Below are 16,658 nucleotides of genomic sequence, written 5' to 3' on the forward strand. Positions count from 1 at the left end.
ACTTGCATACTTTTGATTTCCTTTGGCTAAAGGTAACCCATACTTCTCTGTCCAGAGATAGGAGAGGTGTGATTGCTTCAGTGTTAGTTTTTTTTTTTTTTTTTTTTTCTTCCTATTTGTCCCTAGTCAATTTTTAGCAAGCTAGAAAACTATGGATTCTACACAGGGCAGCTCTTTGTGAAAGTGGTTTATTTTGGCCACCGGAGAAAGAGTTGGGATTGAAAAATCAAGTGGCGCCTGTCTGTTTTTTGCCCCACAGAAAACACAGTTCCTATAATAAAATAGAGGAAAGAAGCCGCTGTGAGGAGCTCGGCTCCTAACAGGATCAGAGCTTTGTACAGGAACTCCCATGAATTGAGACTTTTCATTCTGTTTTATCAGAGTGCGTATATGTCCTATTTCAGGAAAAATAAAACAGTCATTTACAGAAGAGAGTCAATCTGTATCTTAAGTGTTTTAATAAAAAGTTAAAACAAATTTTCTATCTTGCTCCTTTTTGGCATTGGCTTGTTCTGAGTATGAACATACAACAGGTAAGAGAGACAAATTTTGCTTATGAGGGGATGCAGGGTGTGAGTGTGTGGAAAGACCAGGCCAATTTACACATTCCACTACAAGTAATAAATTGAGTACTGTTTGTGAGCCTTGCAACAAATGGTGGTCCCAGGATTGGTGGTTATTTCTGCAACTGGATGGACATGGCAGACTTTTTGTACAAAATCTCATATATTAACACACTAGTAGGGGCTGGGTTCAATTTAGCCGTGTTTTATCATTTGATATAAAATTGGAGAGATTCAGTTAAATGTTACATTTTGCAAAATAGGAAAAGTAATGAAACGTATGCTTGAGCATTTAGTATGCTTGTAGGAAGCTTTGCTTTTAAAAAACCCAAATAAGGTTCTAAAATTTAAGTACTGGGATAAAATAGAATGGGAGGCAAAATGCAGCAGGTTGTTTTAAATTACCGGAGTATTAAATTACCGGAGACATCTTGAGCTTGAAACATACTGTGAAATGATGGCATGGGTTTTATGTTTATATAAATTTATTTGTGCTACTTGAGTCAGATCAGAGCATAAAAATTAAACGCTAAGTCAATGAGCCCAGCACTCAGGGGGTCAGGACTGTGCTGTGATGTGTCGTAAATAGAGAAAAACCTGATGCAAACAGTTCATGCTGGAGGCTTGAGCATCACTCTGGAAAGAAACACTTTCTTAATTGCTGGGAAGTTGGATAGTCAGATTTTACTGTGATAAGCCATCTTCTGTGTCAGAAAAAGAAGACAGTACCTGCTATGGGAAAACTGCTGATTTCAGTACTGCTTCATACTATAATGGATCATTTCCCTTTCTCAGACAGGTTTGTGTGACTGGAAATATTGAACATTACCCTGTATTGTGTTGCAGATAAAACCAAGCAGCATTAATTTATTTAAAAATTGACTAGAAAGGTTATGTAGTGTAGCAATTGAATGTTTTTCATTAATGCTGACATAAATATCTCCTAAAATAATTCCATTAAAATTAATGTGTACTTTAGTTGATAGTATGATAAACAGACCTTCATAAAATGTCTAGCTTGTGGGATGTCTGCTTCAGGGATATCTAAAACACACTTGTTTGTATTCCTCTGCCTTCAGGGTGACTTCATTGGAAAAGATCAGGGGTGGCAAACTATAGCTTGTGGTCCCGATCTGGCCTGCTGCCTGTTGTATGACCTGTGAGGGGAAAAAAAGTGCCATTTTGTGACATGCTACAATGATAAAAAATTTGAATTCTTTGTAATTTGAATTAAATTTTATTGGAACACAGCCATCCCACTCCTTTGGCTTTTGCACGCTACAGCAGCAGAGCTTAGTATTTGAGACAGAGACTACATGGCTCAACAAACCATGATCTATTTACACTCTGGCCCTTTACAGAAAAAGGAACCCCTAACCTAGATAAATACTATATAAACCATATAAATGTCTTTATATGAAATGTGTATACTGCCAACTATAGGGTTGTGTAATTTAAAACTTTGACTTCAGTTACTGTTTATCCTGGGCTTCCCTGGTGGCTCAGTGGTAAAGAATCTGCCTGCCAATGCAGGAGATGCAAGAGACCTGAGTGGGGAAGATCCCTTGGAGGAGGAAATGGCAACCCATTCCAGTATTCTTACCTGGGAAATCCCATGGAGAGAGGAGCCAGGCGGGCTACAGTCCATGGGTTCACAAAAAGTCGGACACTACTTAGCAACTAAACAACAACTGCTTATCAGTTTTGAAGGCCAATTTTATTTTGAGCAAATCCAGTTTCCATGAGATTGGTAGCGTGGTCTTTGGCATCAAAAGACCCGAGTTGTATCTTATGAGCTCTATTATCTCCTAGTGGATTGCTGTACGGTTTACTTACAAAATTTCAAAGTACTGAACGGCTTCTTTGCCCGTCTTATCCCAGGGATCAGAGGTCAGATGTCTCCTACACCTGGGCAGATACTGACAGGGACCCGTTAGGGACTGGGCAAGTCTACGCACGGCACCACACATTTGTATTCCCTTTCCTGCAGCTCAGCGAACAGAGACGAGACTAGGCTCCGAAGGACCAGCACGCCCTTATCTCCCGGTAAAAGCCACATTCCTGTCACTCTCCCGGGGCTCGTCCTCCGGTCCTACAGCTCCCGCTTACATTGCGCTGGTGACCTAAAAGGTCTAGGGCGGGGAAAGGCGGGGTCAGCCTCAGCAGCCAATCAGGACTCGGCCCCTTGCCCAGCCAATGGGGTTTAGCCAATCCGGCCTGACGAGGAAGCCCTGGGACAGTGCTTGCGCCTCTTGCTTCCAGATTTGGGTGGAGCTACGTGGGGTCAGCTGGTTCCGCTCGTGGTCTTTGCTCACTCGCTCGCTTTCCGGGAAGCCCTCGGTGTGCCGTCCCGGAGGCCATGGGGCGTCAGTGGGGGCCCGCCATGAGGGCAGCTGAGCAGGCGGGCTGCGTGGTGAGCGCCTCCCGGGCAGGGCAGCCCGAGGCAGGCTCGTGGAGCTGCAGCGGGGTGATCCTGAACCGTCGCCCGGGCCTGGTGCTGTGCCATGGGGGCATCTTCACCCCCTTCCTGCGGGCCGGCAGCGGGGCGCTGACCGCTGCGAGCGCCGCCTTCCTGCCGGGCGACAGTTGCGGCGACGACCTGCGCCTGCACGTGCAGTGCGGCCCAACCGCCGCAAGTCCGGCAGGCCGCGCGGAGCGGGGTCGCCCGGGGTTGTGCACGCCCCAGTGCGCCGGCCTGGAACCCGGCCCGCCCGCCCGGCCCCGCGGGCGGCCACTGCAGCCCCCGCGCCCCGCCGAGCTTCTGCTGCTGTTGAGCTGCCCGGCCTTCCGGGGCCACTTCGTGCGCCTCTTTGGCGGCGAGGAGGCCGAGCAGTGGCGCTTCGCAAACGCCGCACCGGATGATGAGGTGTCGGAGGAAGAGGAGGAGGACCAGCTGAGAGCGCTGGGGTGGTTCGCACTGCTTCGCGTGCGGCCGGAGATGGAGAAGGAGGCGGAGGAGCGAGGGCCGGTATTGGCCGTGGCGCCTCTCGGGGACGTGCCCAAGGGCGCACCGCTCCTGGCTTGCGGCTCCCCGTTCGGGGCCTTCTGCCCGGACATCTTTCTCAATACGCTCAGCCGCGGTGTGCTCAGCAACTCAGCCGGCCCGCTGCTGCTCACCGATGCCCGCTGCCTGCCAGGCACGGAGGGCGGAGGCGTGTTCGCGTCGCGGCCCGCGGGGGCGTTGGTGGCGCTGGTGGCTGCACCCCTCTGCTGGAAGGCCCGCGAGTGGGTGGGCCTCACGCTGCTCTGCGCCGCCGCCCCACTGCTCAGCGTCGCCCGAGCCGCCCTCTGCCGCCTTCACCCCGACACTGCCGCCCTGGCTGCCCTCCTACCGCCTGAGATGGGTGCCCCATGGGGCCTGCCCCTCCGATACCGAGACCCCGGGCCCCCTTGGGCAGCTGCGGCCGTGCTGGTGGAGTGTGGTTCTGTCTGGGGCTCCGGAGTGGCCGTGGCGCCCCATCTCGTGGTGACCTGCCGGCATGTGGCCCCTCTGGAGACGGCGAAGGTCCTGGTGCGCTCCACTACCCCCAAGTAAGGCCCTGAAGGTTGCCCGCACTCCACTCCCTCACCAGCTGTCAGGACTAGATTCCAGGCCTCAGGTCATAATCCTGAGGACTATGGAGGCCTTCTGGTCTCAGGCTCATGCCTTGGAGGTGCACTGTGTGTAGGGGCCTGGGACCCTCCTCTCATCCTTGGTACTCAGAACCCCAGAGTAGGGAGTTCTGTGCCTCCTGGCAGAGGGTGAATGGGACTTGGGCAAGATGCCAAGCAACTCTGGAGATCTGTGGCGCCGTTCAGCATCCCTGACTAAGCATCACTGAGCTCCCACTCCCAGTCTGAATTCCTTCTGGGCAACTCCTCTGTCTCAGCCTTGCACCCACACACACCCAGAGGCCCTTGAATGGAGTCTTCCTAACCCTGTTCTCTTTCCCCTGAATGCCTAGTGAAATGCCAGGGGCTCAGGGTGCCACCCTTCTGGAGTAGGAGAGGAGCCTGTTACTCTTACTTGATTTATCTCTTAGATCTTAACCAGAACATCCCTTCTGGATCAGAATGACAGATATGGGATTCCACCTAATAAGAATATTAGAGTGGGGCCCAGGCAAATAGGTATATTTTGAACAGTTGTGGGGTGGTCTTGGCCGCCAGTTTAGAACTTCAGACAGTCATTTGTCCCCTCTCTGCAAGGAAAGCACTCCTGCTGTCATGTACTTTCACTTGCTCTGACAGTGGAGTCGGCAGCCTCAGCTTCTTGGCTTGATTTTCTAATACGTGTTCTTTCTGTTTCTTCTGTAATCCCAGGTACTTTACCTAGGCCAAAGCAAAGCACTATAGCACCTTGGTGTAACTGTTGTTCTCCTGTACGTGGTCCAACCCAACTTCTCAGCCCAGATCTTCCCAAATGCCTCTACTGAACTTCCAAGGTTAACCCAGCCTGGCTTTGCCATAGAAATCCCCTCTTGACAATCAACAGGATGGCCATGACTTTATAGGGAAGACTGATACTGAGAATTTTCCTCTGTGTGTGGTCCCCAATTCCTCCCCCCTCCCACCGTCCCCCACCCCAACATACTCTTGGTCCTAGGGAACCCACCAGGTCTCCTGGAAGCTACTCCTGCAGTGTGTGTAACAGGCAACCATGCATAATCTTGGGCAATGTGCTTAATCTGTCTAAGCTGCTTTCCCAGGAATTGACATGTAAAGTCTTGCTACTGCCACATAGTAAGAGCTATAGAAGTGCTAGCATCTATATAAACACGGACCCAGAGGATGAAATTGTATCATGTGTGTCCCACTAAATGACAAGACTGTTGGTATCAAATGAGGGAGAAAAGGAAGACCCTGGGAAAATCAGCCCTGGCTCCTCCCGCTAACTGCTGCTGCTGCTGCTACTGCTACTGCTGCTAAGTCGCTTCAGTCGTGTCCGACTCTGTGCAGCCCCACAGGCGGCAGCCCACCAGGCTCCTCTATCCGTGGGATTTTCCAGGCAAGAGTACTGGAGTGGGGTGCCATTGCCTTCTCCCACTAACTGTGTGACTGTGAGATATATTTACTCAGCCTCTCTGGGCCTCAAAAGCACCATCTGAAATGGAGATAATACCAGTGTCTAGTTCATGGGGCTGCTCTGAGGACTAAATGAAATGATGTCCATAGAACATTAACACCAGGCCTGGCCCACAGCGCTCCCTGGGTGCTGGGTGTCTGTGATCATGATAACGTGCAGGAACCCATATATAGAGGTACTCTGCGCTTGGTAAAGCATATTTGGAAATTCCACAGAACAGCTAAGTGATGTGCCCAGAGTTGCTTGCGGGTATGTTCCAGGGCTAACACCAAATCTTTTGAGTCCCGAGTTCGTGGTTTTTACTGTTACTCATTATTTTGCTTCCTCCCAGTGCTAAAGGTTGGGAGAGCTAGCCTGTCATTTTGTTTCTCTTGTATCCAGGAGTGCCATAATCTGGGGACATGTGGTGTTTGCCACCCAGGAGACGTCTCCCTATGACATAGCAGTTGTGAGACTGGAGGAGGACCTAGACGGTGTCCCTGTACCTGTGCCTGCTGAGCATTTCCATGAAGGTAATGAACAAAGGGTCCCTTTGGTCAGGAAAGGACCTTGGAAAATCTGTGTTGGGCACATCAAGCCTACAGATCAGGGGCCAGCCCCTCAGATCAGCTTCCTTCCCCACCCTTGCTGGAGTAACGAGTCAAGCTGGCACCTCGTTGCATCCTGGTTACAGTGCTTTGGCTGGAGTTGCTCTTAGAGGCCTCCCTGCTGTGCTCAGCATGCCCACGGTGCTGGGGGGCAGGTGGAATTCCCAGCGGAAGATAAAGCATGTCTTTTTCCTGAGGCCCTGCAGCAGTGTAGTGTGGAGGTGCTGAACCTTGAGGACTCCTTATAACACTGCAGGCTGGTCTGCGAGGCTCCAGTGGCATGATTGGAGTGAAAGGCCTTGTGATGCTGCCACAGAAGTACCAGATGTTTTGGTTTGTGGATGTGATTTGTTATTACGTAACAAGGATTATGAGCTCGCTGCATTGGCGTCTCTTCTGCCACTTACTAGCCCTGAATCCTTGGACAGGCAACTTAATATTCTTTGTCTCAGTTTCCACATTTGTAAAATGGGGATAATGCTACTTACCCCTAGGTCTTGTGAGGACTGGGTGAAATATTGCCTGTAAAGCACTTGGTGAAGGAAGGTGATGCCCATTTTGTAGTTATTGTCAGGGTTTTATTTTCACCAATAGACTTTTTAGTCCCAGGAGTTGGGTGTTAATTCCACAAACATGTATTGAGCACCTGGCTAGATGCTAGGAATCCTAAAAAGTGACTACCCAGTCCAGAAGGGGAATGAGGGCTGAAGAGAAATGATGGAGCAGATACAGTGGAGGTCCTGACCTCTTTCTGTAGGGGCCTGGGGAAAGTTCTCATGGAGGCAACAGGCATCTGAGCAGAAACTAGAAAGGCAGACAGGGTTTGGAAATTCGGAGAGGATTGGTGGGGGTTGGGGGGGGCTTGGCGAGGGTGTGAGTCCTGCCAGACGGAGGAGGCTCCCCAGCTTAACCCTCCTTCCTTCCCTGGCAGGTGAGGCTGTCAGTGTAGTGGGCTTCGGCGTCTTCGGCCAGGCTTGCGGGCCCTCGGTGACCTCAGGCATCCTGTCGGCTGTGGTGCGGGTGGATGACACGCCGGTGATGCTGCAGACCACGTGTGCCGTGCATGGTGGCTCCAGCGGGGGACCGCTCTTCTCTGCCTGCTCCGGGGACCTCCTGGGTAACCAGCCCCTTGGCCCTCTCCCGGCCTTCCCCTGGCCAGAGCCTCAGTCCCACCCACGAGTGCCCAGTGACCAGCCCTAGCAGCCACCCTGTCTGGAGGATGATGGGCCTTATGCCCAGGGCTAATTAGCCAAGGTTTTTTGGACTGTGGTGCTTCTGAGGTCGGAGAGGATGGATGCTGGGCTTGGAGGGAAGAGATCTGAGTTCTAGTCCTTTCTCTGCCACTAAGGCACTCCACGACCTCAGGTAAGTCACTTAATATCATTTGATCTGTGAAACTCATTAGTTGGATGAGTCCAAGGGTCACAAACTCAAAAGCCCAACCTACCAGTTGGGCAAGTAAAGTGAATGAGTGAATGAATGAGTGAGTGAGTGAGTGAGTGAATATCTTCAGTGAGTGGAGGACAAAGGAGAAACGGGGTGAACACCACTCAACTCCAGCACATTCTTGCCTCATTACAAAGATATGTGGGCCTAACACTGGCTGACTTTACAGTTTTTCACAAGAAAGTGTGAACTCTTTTTTTTTTTTTTTTAAATAAATATGTGTTTGTTAAATCTTTCAATTTAAAATTTTTGTTAAGTTTTTAAAAAAAAAATCTGTTTAAAAAAAAGCCAACCATGAGTCCATATGGATACCTCCACCTACAGTCCCGCACACAGGGTTCATGCAAGCCTTCCCCTTCCCTTACTTCTGACTGCTTTCTCCCATATGAGAAACGTTGCCTTTTTGTTGCTAGCTGCAGTAGATTTACTTATTTCTTCAACTGTAGTGTACAAAAAAAGTACTTTCAGAATTCCTAACCACATCCCTGTGAGAAACATATTTACCAACTAGAAGACAATATTTGAGCGAGTACCGTTCTTTAGCCTTAAAGTGTCCAGTCAAAAAGCTGTTTTCCAAAGTTTCTTAGATTAGCTCCTTCCCCTTCAGAATGGTTATGTGATTCATTTGAAATACAGTTAGGTACATTCATCCTAGTCCGAATTCCATCTTTCTCCCATATACTGGTTGACCTTCTAAAAGATGTGTACAGATAAATGGATACAGAGATAAATATAAATGTGTGTATGCATGAGTTTGTGTGTGTGTGTATATACATATGTCTCTTATCTCGGTCTGCTGAGAGGGGCTAGAAGCCAGTGACACTCCAGTTGCAATGAGCATGCCGAGAGTCCAGATCTTGGTTTCTAAGAGTCATTCTCTAATAAAAAGAACCAGGAACTGACTGATTCCAGGGCTGCTTTGTGGTACTGGAAAGGAAGAAAACTCTAAGAAAAACCAAATGATGAGTGTGTCAAATGTTGAAAAACCCAAGAGCTGATGTGAAGGAGCTCCTGTTGGAACAATTTGAGCAACAAAACAAATAGCAGTAGTATTGGATTGTAACCCAAGCAAAGAATGAATACTCGTGAGTCTATACTGATATAAGTTAATATTGAATGAATTTAAAAATGGAGACAAAGGATAGCTTTCCCTTATGGAAGAATTTCTATTAATAAATGTAGGAGAAATGAAGCTCAGTAGTTGTAGCACATGGGCCTAGTTACCCCATAGCATAAGAGATCTTCCCAGACCAGGGATTGAACTGGTGTCCCTTGTATTGTAAGCCAGATTTTTAACCACTGGACTACCAGACCAGACACACCTCAGTCTTAATCGTGAGAAAACATCAGGTCAACCCAAATTGAGGGACATTCTACAGAATAACTGACCTGTACTCTTCAAAGTGTCAAGGCTGTGGAAGATAGACACTAGAAGTGACTCAGATAGGAGGAGACCCAGGAGACATGATGACTAAATGCCATGTGGGATCCTGGATCAGAAGAAGAGCATTAGTGCAAACCCTGGTCCATCCAAGTGAGTTCTGTCCTTTAGTTAATAGCATGTCACGAAGCTTAATTTCTTGGTTTTGATCAATGTGGTGTGGTGACATAAGGAAAAGCTGGGTCCAGGATGTACAGGAACTCTGTACTATTTGGGCAAGACTCCTAAAATTTTCTTCAAAAATTCATATACATGCACTGAGCTGGCCACCCAAAACTTCTGTGTGAGTCTGATTCATTCATTCATTCACTCAACAAGTACGTGTTGAGGTCCCGCTATCCCAGGCCCTCTTCCAGGTCCTGGCGAGATTATGAATAAAACACAGCAGCCCGGCCCTCATGGAGCTGAAAGATAACAGAAGTTGGAGAGAAAAATACCAAAATAAGTGAGACATAGTGTCAGATACTGATAGCGTTAGGGAGAAAGTAAAGCCAGGAAGGAGGACTGGGGCATGAGGGGCCTATGTCAATACATGAAGCCTGGTGTCTGTCACTGTGAGGGGTATTCAGCACCCCCGCCCTCGACAGGCCCAGGGCCTCCAGGATAGAGGTGGGTCTCCCTCCCTTCCCTGAGCCTTCGCTCATGCCCTCTTTTCCTCTCTGTCTTCTGAACAGGCATTGTCGCCAGCAACACCCGGGACAATAATACGGGGGCCACATACCCCCACCTGAACTTCAGCATCCCCATCACGGTGCTCCAGCCGGCCCTGCAGCAGTACAGCCAGACAGGCGACCTGGGCGGCTTCCGCCAGCTAGACCGCGCCTCTGAGCCAGTGAGGGTGGTGTGGCGGCTGCAGCGGCCCCCAGCAGAGGCCCTGCGGAGCAAGCTCTGAAGCTGTGTCGCCCTTCTGCGGGGGAGAGCAGCCCTTTGATGCCATGGGGAGGACTGATGCTGGCGGCCTCAGGATCCAGACGGGACCCACCAGAGCCCAGTTGCCTCCCCTTCACTACCCACCTTGCTCAGCTCTGGAGTCTGGACCAAACTTCTCTTTAGCCTCTGGGGACCTCTTACCTGGCAGGCCGTTTGGGGGCGCTTTCTCTCTCTGCCCCCTGACAGTAGACTCAGCTCTGTCCCTTCCCTTCTGGCGAGCTCAGGACAGCCGTACAACAGCCCTGGTCCTGACAGAGATGCTGGCTGCAAGACAGGGCCAGTCCTGGTTTCGAGTCTGTCCCCTGTCACCTGATGATCGCTGGCCACCTGGAGCAGCATCTTCCCTGGGGCCTTGGCTCCTCTCTGCCCTCGGTCAGAATGGGGCTGACAGAGCACTGGGGCTTCCTCGGAAAACCTCAGCAGAGGGGCTCTGCTCCGAAGACCAGAGCTGCAAGAAAAGGCATCATCCTGTTCCGTGGACCGGCAGTGGCATCCCTGGAAGCCAGGACTCCCGGCTGTTCGTATGTCAGGTGCCCTGAGCTCTGGGGCACTCACACACAGTGCTTTCGTTTTCCAGCCCGGGAAATGGGCCTCAGGGATCTGGGGTGGGGTGGAGGAGTGGGATGTGTCTTGCTGGGCTGTCTGGTTGGGGTTCAGGAATAAACAGGACCTCCAAGGGATGAGTCCTTATATGTCAGATTCTTTTTTTGTTTCATGAGTTGAATGGGGAATAGGAAAGCTCCAGGCACAGAAGTACACACTTTCTGTCCTGCTGTCTTAGTGGGGTTGATCTCACAGGACACTCTTGTGTCAGACTAGTCCTAGTAGCTGGTTGTAGGGCCAGTCAGCCCTGGATGGGCTTGCAGGCCTGGGTCAGTAGTGGTCTTGGCCTGGTAGCAGATGTTTACAGGGTGCCTAGCTGAGCCAGGCCCGGGGATGGACAGGAGTTGGGGAGTTCAAAGGTGAACAAGGCCACGGTGGCCCCTAGGAGTTAAGACCAACCCCTGGAGTCAGGAACATGTATTGCATGCCCAGGGTCTTGTGTGTGCCAGCCTTCAAGAAATAATTGTTAAATCATTGACAGATTGAATGCAATTTGGGAACAACTGGGGCAGGAGTGAAATGGGGTGGGGCTCTAATCTAAGCAGAGAGAATTGCTCTGAGTACTTTGTTTCAATAATCTGTTTGTTGAGTGCCAGCTCTGGGCAACCACAGAACACTCTGGAGACAGGGATTCTTCTCTGTGTGGATTAGGAAAGGGGCCAGAGGGCAAATGTTTTAATAGCTCGAATGAAAGCCTGTAGTGAATTAACGGGTGGCGAAGGAGGGCTGGGATCTGACTTGGCTGTGAGTGGGAGGGGAGAGGATTTATTCCAGCATGTGTGGATGCCAAGGAGCTCAGGCTATGCTGGGGAGACGGGTGTGTGCCCCCACCCCCACCACCCCGATTAATGGAGCAAGCAGGGCCTCTCTGCCCTGTTCAGATGGAAGACCGTGTCCAAGGGCCCCAAGGATGGAGGATCAAGCAAGGATTCATCCAGGTGACTCACGAGTTGAACCCTGAGGGGAGACTAAGTGTTTACCAGATGGGCTGGAAACAGGGAGGGTGTCCAGGTTGAGGGCAGCAGGGGCTGGGACAAGGAATTGTGGAACTACACATATGTCTTGCCAGGCTTAGCGGAGAAAAGATTGGAACGGAGGCTAGAGAACCAGTGACAATGGCCCTGGTGAGGGGAAGACGGCCGAGGCAGGCCTGGCGGGTGTGGAGAAGCTCCAGCATGACACAGGAAGTGGGCTTGACTGGATGTGGGGTGATGCAGAGAGAGAGAGGGGTCGAGCGGTGCTGGGTCTCTGGCCAGGATAGTGATGAGCGGCTGGCAAGTTTAGGGACAAGATGTTTCCCTGGGGTGTCTGTGGGACCTCAAGTGGAGAGCAGAGCAGGCTGTTGAGTAAGTCCCATGAGTTAGGATAATGCAGGAAAAGGTCCCCTCTCCCCCAGCTCAGTGGCTAAAGACAATAGAAGTTTGTTCATTGCTCACAGAAAGTCCAAAGTTGTGCACCTGACCAGGAAAGTTGGGGGGGTGGTGGCTGTCATGCATTTGGGGTTAAGGGACCTGAACTCCTTCCCTCCTACAGCTCTTATCACTGGGCCTGGGACCTCAGACCCTAGCAGGTCCTCTGCATCCTGCTAGTGGATGGGGCAAGAGAGAGTGGAGAAGATATTCCAGCTTCTTTAAAAAAAATTTTTTTTTAAATTTTGAAACAGTTTCAGACTTACAGAAAAGTAGCAAGAATCCCGACACACCCTTCCCCCAGACACCCCTTACCGCCTGTGCCAAACCCCAGTGATGTTCTCTGTGACAGAAAGACCTCCTCTGGGATCATGAATTGTACCTGCTTGCCATGGCTCTCTCCCCACCTTGACATGGAGCAGCTCCTAAGTCTTTCCTTGAGTTGGATGCCCTTGACCTTCCTGAAGTCATTTTGTAGAATGTGTCTTCCTGTGGGTTTGTCCACACTTCCACATGATTAGATTCTGGACGTACATCGCTGGGATATCACATTAGTGATGTCTTGTCATTTTCTCCTACTGGGTGTCACATGATCTTTATTTGTCAGATTACAGATGATAATATCGATCCTTTGACTAAGATGATGCCTGCTAGGTTTCTCCACTATAAATTTTCTTTTTTGTTTGTAATTAATAGGTATTTGTGTGGAAATGTTTGAAGACTGTGTAAAAACACTGTTCCCCACCCAGTTTCATCTACTATGCTTATCATGCATTGATGTCCCTTGACTAAATAACTTTAATGTTTGCCAAATGGTAATCTTTTGTTTTCATTTTTCCTCCTACATTTATTCATTGGCATTCTATTGAAATGAAAGCTTTCCCTTCTCTCCGTTTAACTATGTTTTTGTGGAATCATGGATTTGGATTTTAATCAGTGGATTATAATCTATTCTTGTCATTATTTTGATGCTCAAATTGTCCCTATTGGCTGGAGGGAACTCCTTCAAACTAACTTCTGTGTTCTTTTGGCCTCTCATCATTTTTTTTTTTTTTTAATTAATTTAGTTGGCTGTGCTGGGTCTTACTTGTGGCATATGAACATTTAGTTGTGGCATGTGGGATCTAGTTCCCTGACCAGGGATTAATCCTCGGCCCCCTGCTGTGGGAGCAAGGAGCCTTAACCATTGGCCCACCAAGGAAGTCCCCTCCCCATCATTCTTTGAGAACTTCCTTCAAAGCATACTGTTCTAGACTTACCTTGTACTTTCCCTGGAATCAGTCACTTCTCTAGGGTCCTTTTTCATTAGAGAATGGTATTTAGAAACTAGATGTGCTTCTCACCCAGGTGTTGCTGCTCCCAGGCCCTCTCAGTAGACAGAACTTAGATCTGTATTTACTTCTGTCTCTATATATTGTAAGCCACGAGTTAACACCGACAGTTGCAGTTTGAAACTACAAGCTCAATACCACAAGGTTCATTCTAGCTGTCCCCTTTTCATATTGGTACCTCCCTCCTTTCAGTGAGAAACACAGCTCCGTCATCCTCAATATATTAACTTGTTTGTTCCACCCCCTGCATGTAGCCAATCTTCTGACCCCATCAGGCTGTCCCTGCCACCCTGCTCTGCTGCTGCTCTTAAACAGGTCACCATTACTGCTTTGCACAAGCCTGCCTCGTGCTTTTTTTGCTTCATTAGTAAAAAGGGAAGAAAGTCGCCCTTGCTTCTTAACTGCTTCAGAAGTGACATTATAATCACTCCTGCTCACATTCCTTCCATGAGAATCTGGCCCCAGCCAGCAGCAAAGTGGTGTGGGGGAGATTGGCAACATAGTCCCTGGCTGGCAGATGTTCCTCGGCAGGACCCCTGTGCCATAGAAGGGGAGAATGACCTTTGTGGAGAGCTGGCTGGCTCTGCCAAGCTGGGTCTTGTTTTAATGCTGCTTTAGGAACAAAGACTCACTCGTATTACCAAAATAAAAGTCAGTTTAGCGTTAGATGCTCCTGCACAGGTGCTGGAAAGCTGCTTGCCCTGGGGAAGTTCTAGGGCCCACTCGGCATGAGTGATGACTCAGCATCCCTCTCTGCTTTGCTTCCTCTCTTCTGGCCTGGCCTAGGCACTGAGTCTCTCCTCCTGTGTTAGTACAATTTGGTCTTTCGGGCCCTTCTCTCCATGACCTTTTACCTCTAGATTTCCTTGTCACATGCCCCGTTATCAGATTTCCTCAATAAATGTCCAAGAGAGCAAATATCTGCTTGAGCCCATCATTTTCTCATGCCTTGCTACCTCTGGGAGCAGGTGCAGTGGAGAGCCTGGGGCTGCCAGTGTTTAAGAGCAGGAACCTGCAGGAGCCTGAGAAAGGACAAGCAGGAGCACAGGAAGTAAACCAGGGAGGCTAAGACCTCGGTCAGCAGGGCAGACACCAGGATCTGTTTTCCTCTCTTCTTTCCGCCCATACTCTGGATGGCAACTCCTGGCCATCCCCACAGTCAGGTGTGTCCATGAGTTCCAAAGCACAGAAGGGAGGTACACCACTTCCAGGCCTGGCCTTTTCTGTGCCCTTACCCACATCCGCCGGGAGTGGAGACATCCCTTAAAAGACACCTTGGCAGCCACTTGGTGAAGACAGTCCCTTTAGCTGGTCCCTGGATGATGGTGTGGAGGGGGCAGTCTCATTAACCAGTCCACTGGCCTGGTACTGAAGCCCAGGCAAGTAATCCACTTCTGTTGTATTTGAGCCATTAGACTGGGGGGTCTGTTTGTCACAGCAGTAGAACCTAGCTTCATGAATATAGCCTTCCCCTAGCTGTGAGCACTCTGCCAAAGCACATTTCAAGGGAGAGAAGAAACTGGAGGATTCCCCCCGTTGTTTGAGGGTTGTGAATTTCACTAAAACTGACAAGGTTCTTCAGATAAAGTTAAGAGTTGTCCCTTCCTTAAGTGGGGATACCGCTTCTGTTTCTCTGGGCCCTTGAGTTGATCCCAGTACCATGGCACTCCCCCCAGCCCTGGGAGCCAGCAGTAGAAACACCTGTTGCTGTCAGGGACTGTATGCCTTCAGGCCTTGCTGAGAGCCAGCAGTGCGTCCTCCTCTTAGGTTCTGGGATATTAGACAACCTGCTTGATGTTCCTACTAATTTTTTTTTTTTTAATTCAAGGTTCCCATCTTTCATTTTTTTCTAATTATTTTGGCAGTGCTATGCAACATGCGGGATCTCAGTTCCCTGATCAGGGATTGAATCCGTGTCCCTAGCATTGGGAGCTCACACTAATCATTAAGGTTCCATAGAACTACCAACATTAAGGCATCTGAATTGTATCTCCCTGGTCCCTCCAGCACCTGGAAATTCAAAGACAAAAGTCCCTTGTTAGGCAAGGAGCCACGATTTTCAGCGCCAAAGATATGTACACTGTTGAGTGGGAAGAGAGAAGTGATGTGGGGACAAGAAGGTTCCACTGGGACCCTCTCCCCTCTCTTGAATCAAGATGTTCCCTGGTTGCCAAGAAGGTGTTGAATGACCATGACACTTTCCCTAGTTTTCCTGGTGTGGGTCAGGTCCTTGGAGACGGGCCATACCAGCTCTGCAAGCCACACCCCAAACCCAGCATGGGCCACTGCATGCCTCTCTCTCCTCCCTCCCAGCTTCAGGTTTGTGCTGCAATTTTAATAAGTCCTTTCCTTGTACGCTGCTGATTGGAATCCACTTTGCCTGTATCGGTATAGTCCTTCCACAAAACTCTCCTTGACCTTCCCAAGCCCCAGGGCTGTGTCCCTGCCCTGGGCAGGCTGTGGTGGTTTTCTCCACCTCTGTTTCCCACAGTGCTGGGGCATGAGCCCAGTGAATTTCTGATGCCTGTGTGACTCACCACTGAGTCTCTCCTATGCCTGCTCAGTGACCTCTGGCTCCCTTAGCGATGATGCCCTGATTTTAGGGTCAAGACCCAGTTCCTCTCTTTTACTAACTGTGTGATTTTGCTGATTTATTAGCTTGAGTTTTAGTTTCCTCATCTATGAAGTGGAGATGAATAAGACTTACCTTGGAGGACCCACGTGTAAAGTAAATTTGAGAAGCTATCCAAAGCACTTAGTCTGTGTTCAACAAATATTAGTTACTATGTTTCTAGGAGTACTGGTAGGGTTGTTTCATCAGATATGAATCATTCTGGTTGTCAGGGGCCGGATGGAGGCAGAAGTGGAGAGGGACTGCTCGTTGAGTATGGGGTTTCTTTGGAGTGATGCAAATATCTTGAGATACCCTGGTGGCTCAGACAGTAAAGAATCCACCTGCAGTGCAGGAGACGTGGGTTCGATCCCTGGGTCAGGAATATCCCCTGGAGAAGGGCATGGCAACCCACTCCAGTATTCTTGCCTGGAGAATCCCCTGGACAGCTATGGGTCCTTGGGGTCACAAAGAGTCAGACACGAGTGAGCAACTAACATTTTGGGCTTCCCTTATAGCTCAGTAGGTAAAGAATCTGCCTGTAATGCAGGAGACCTGAGTTTGATTCCTGGGTTTGGAAGAGCCCCTGGAGAAGGAAATGCAACCCACTCGAGTATTCCTGCCTGGAGAATTCCATGGACAGAGGAACCTGGCAGGCCATAGTCCATGGGG

General features: G+C 49.7%; 1 protein-coding gene across 1 annotated transcript; it reads left to right on the forward strand.

The window, feature by feature from the left end:
- The first annotated feature begins 2,825 nt into the window (after window positions 1-2,825).
- On the forward strand, window positions 2,826-15,677 carry TYSND1 (trypsin like peroxisomal matrix peptidase 1). Its single transcript, XM_070364627.1, has 4 exons — window positions 2,826-4,094; window positions 6,010-6,140; window positions 7,147-7,332; window positions 9,777-15,677. The coding sequence occupies exons 1-4, from the start codon at window positions 2,923-2,925 to the stop codon at window positions 9,992-9,994; spliced, it is 1,707 nt and encodes a 568-aa protein (XP_070220728.1). The 5' UTR covers window positions 2,826-2,922; the 3' UTR covers window positions 9,995-15,677.
- The last annotated feature ends 981 nt before the right edge of the window (window positions 15,678-16,658 follow it).

This window comes from Bos mutus, chromosome 28, assembly GCF_027580195.1.
Source record: "Bos mutus isolate GX-2022 chromosome 28, NWIPB_WYAK_1.1, whole genome shotgun sequence".
Lineage (NCBI taxonomy): Eukaryota > Metazoa > Chordata > Mammalia > Artiodactyla > Bovidae > Bos > Bos mutus.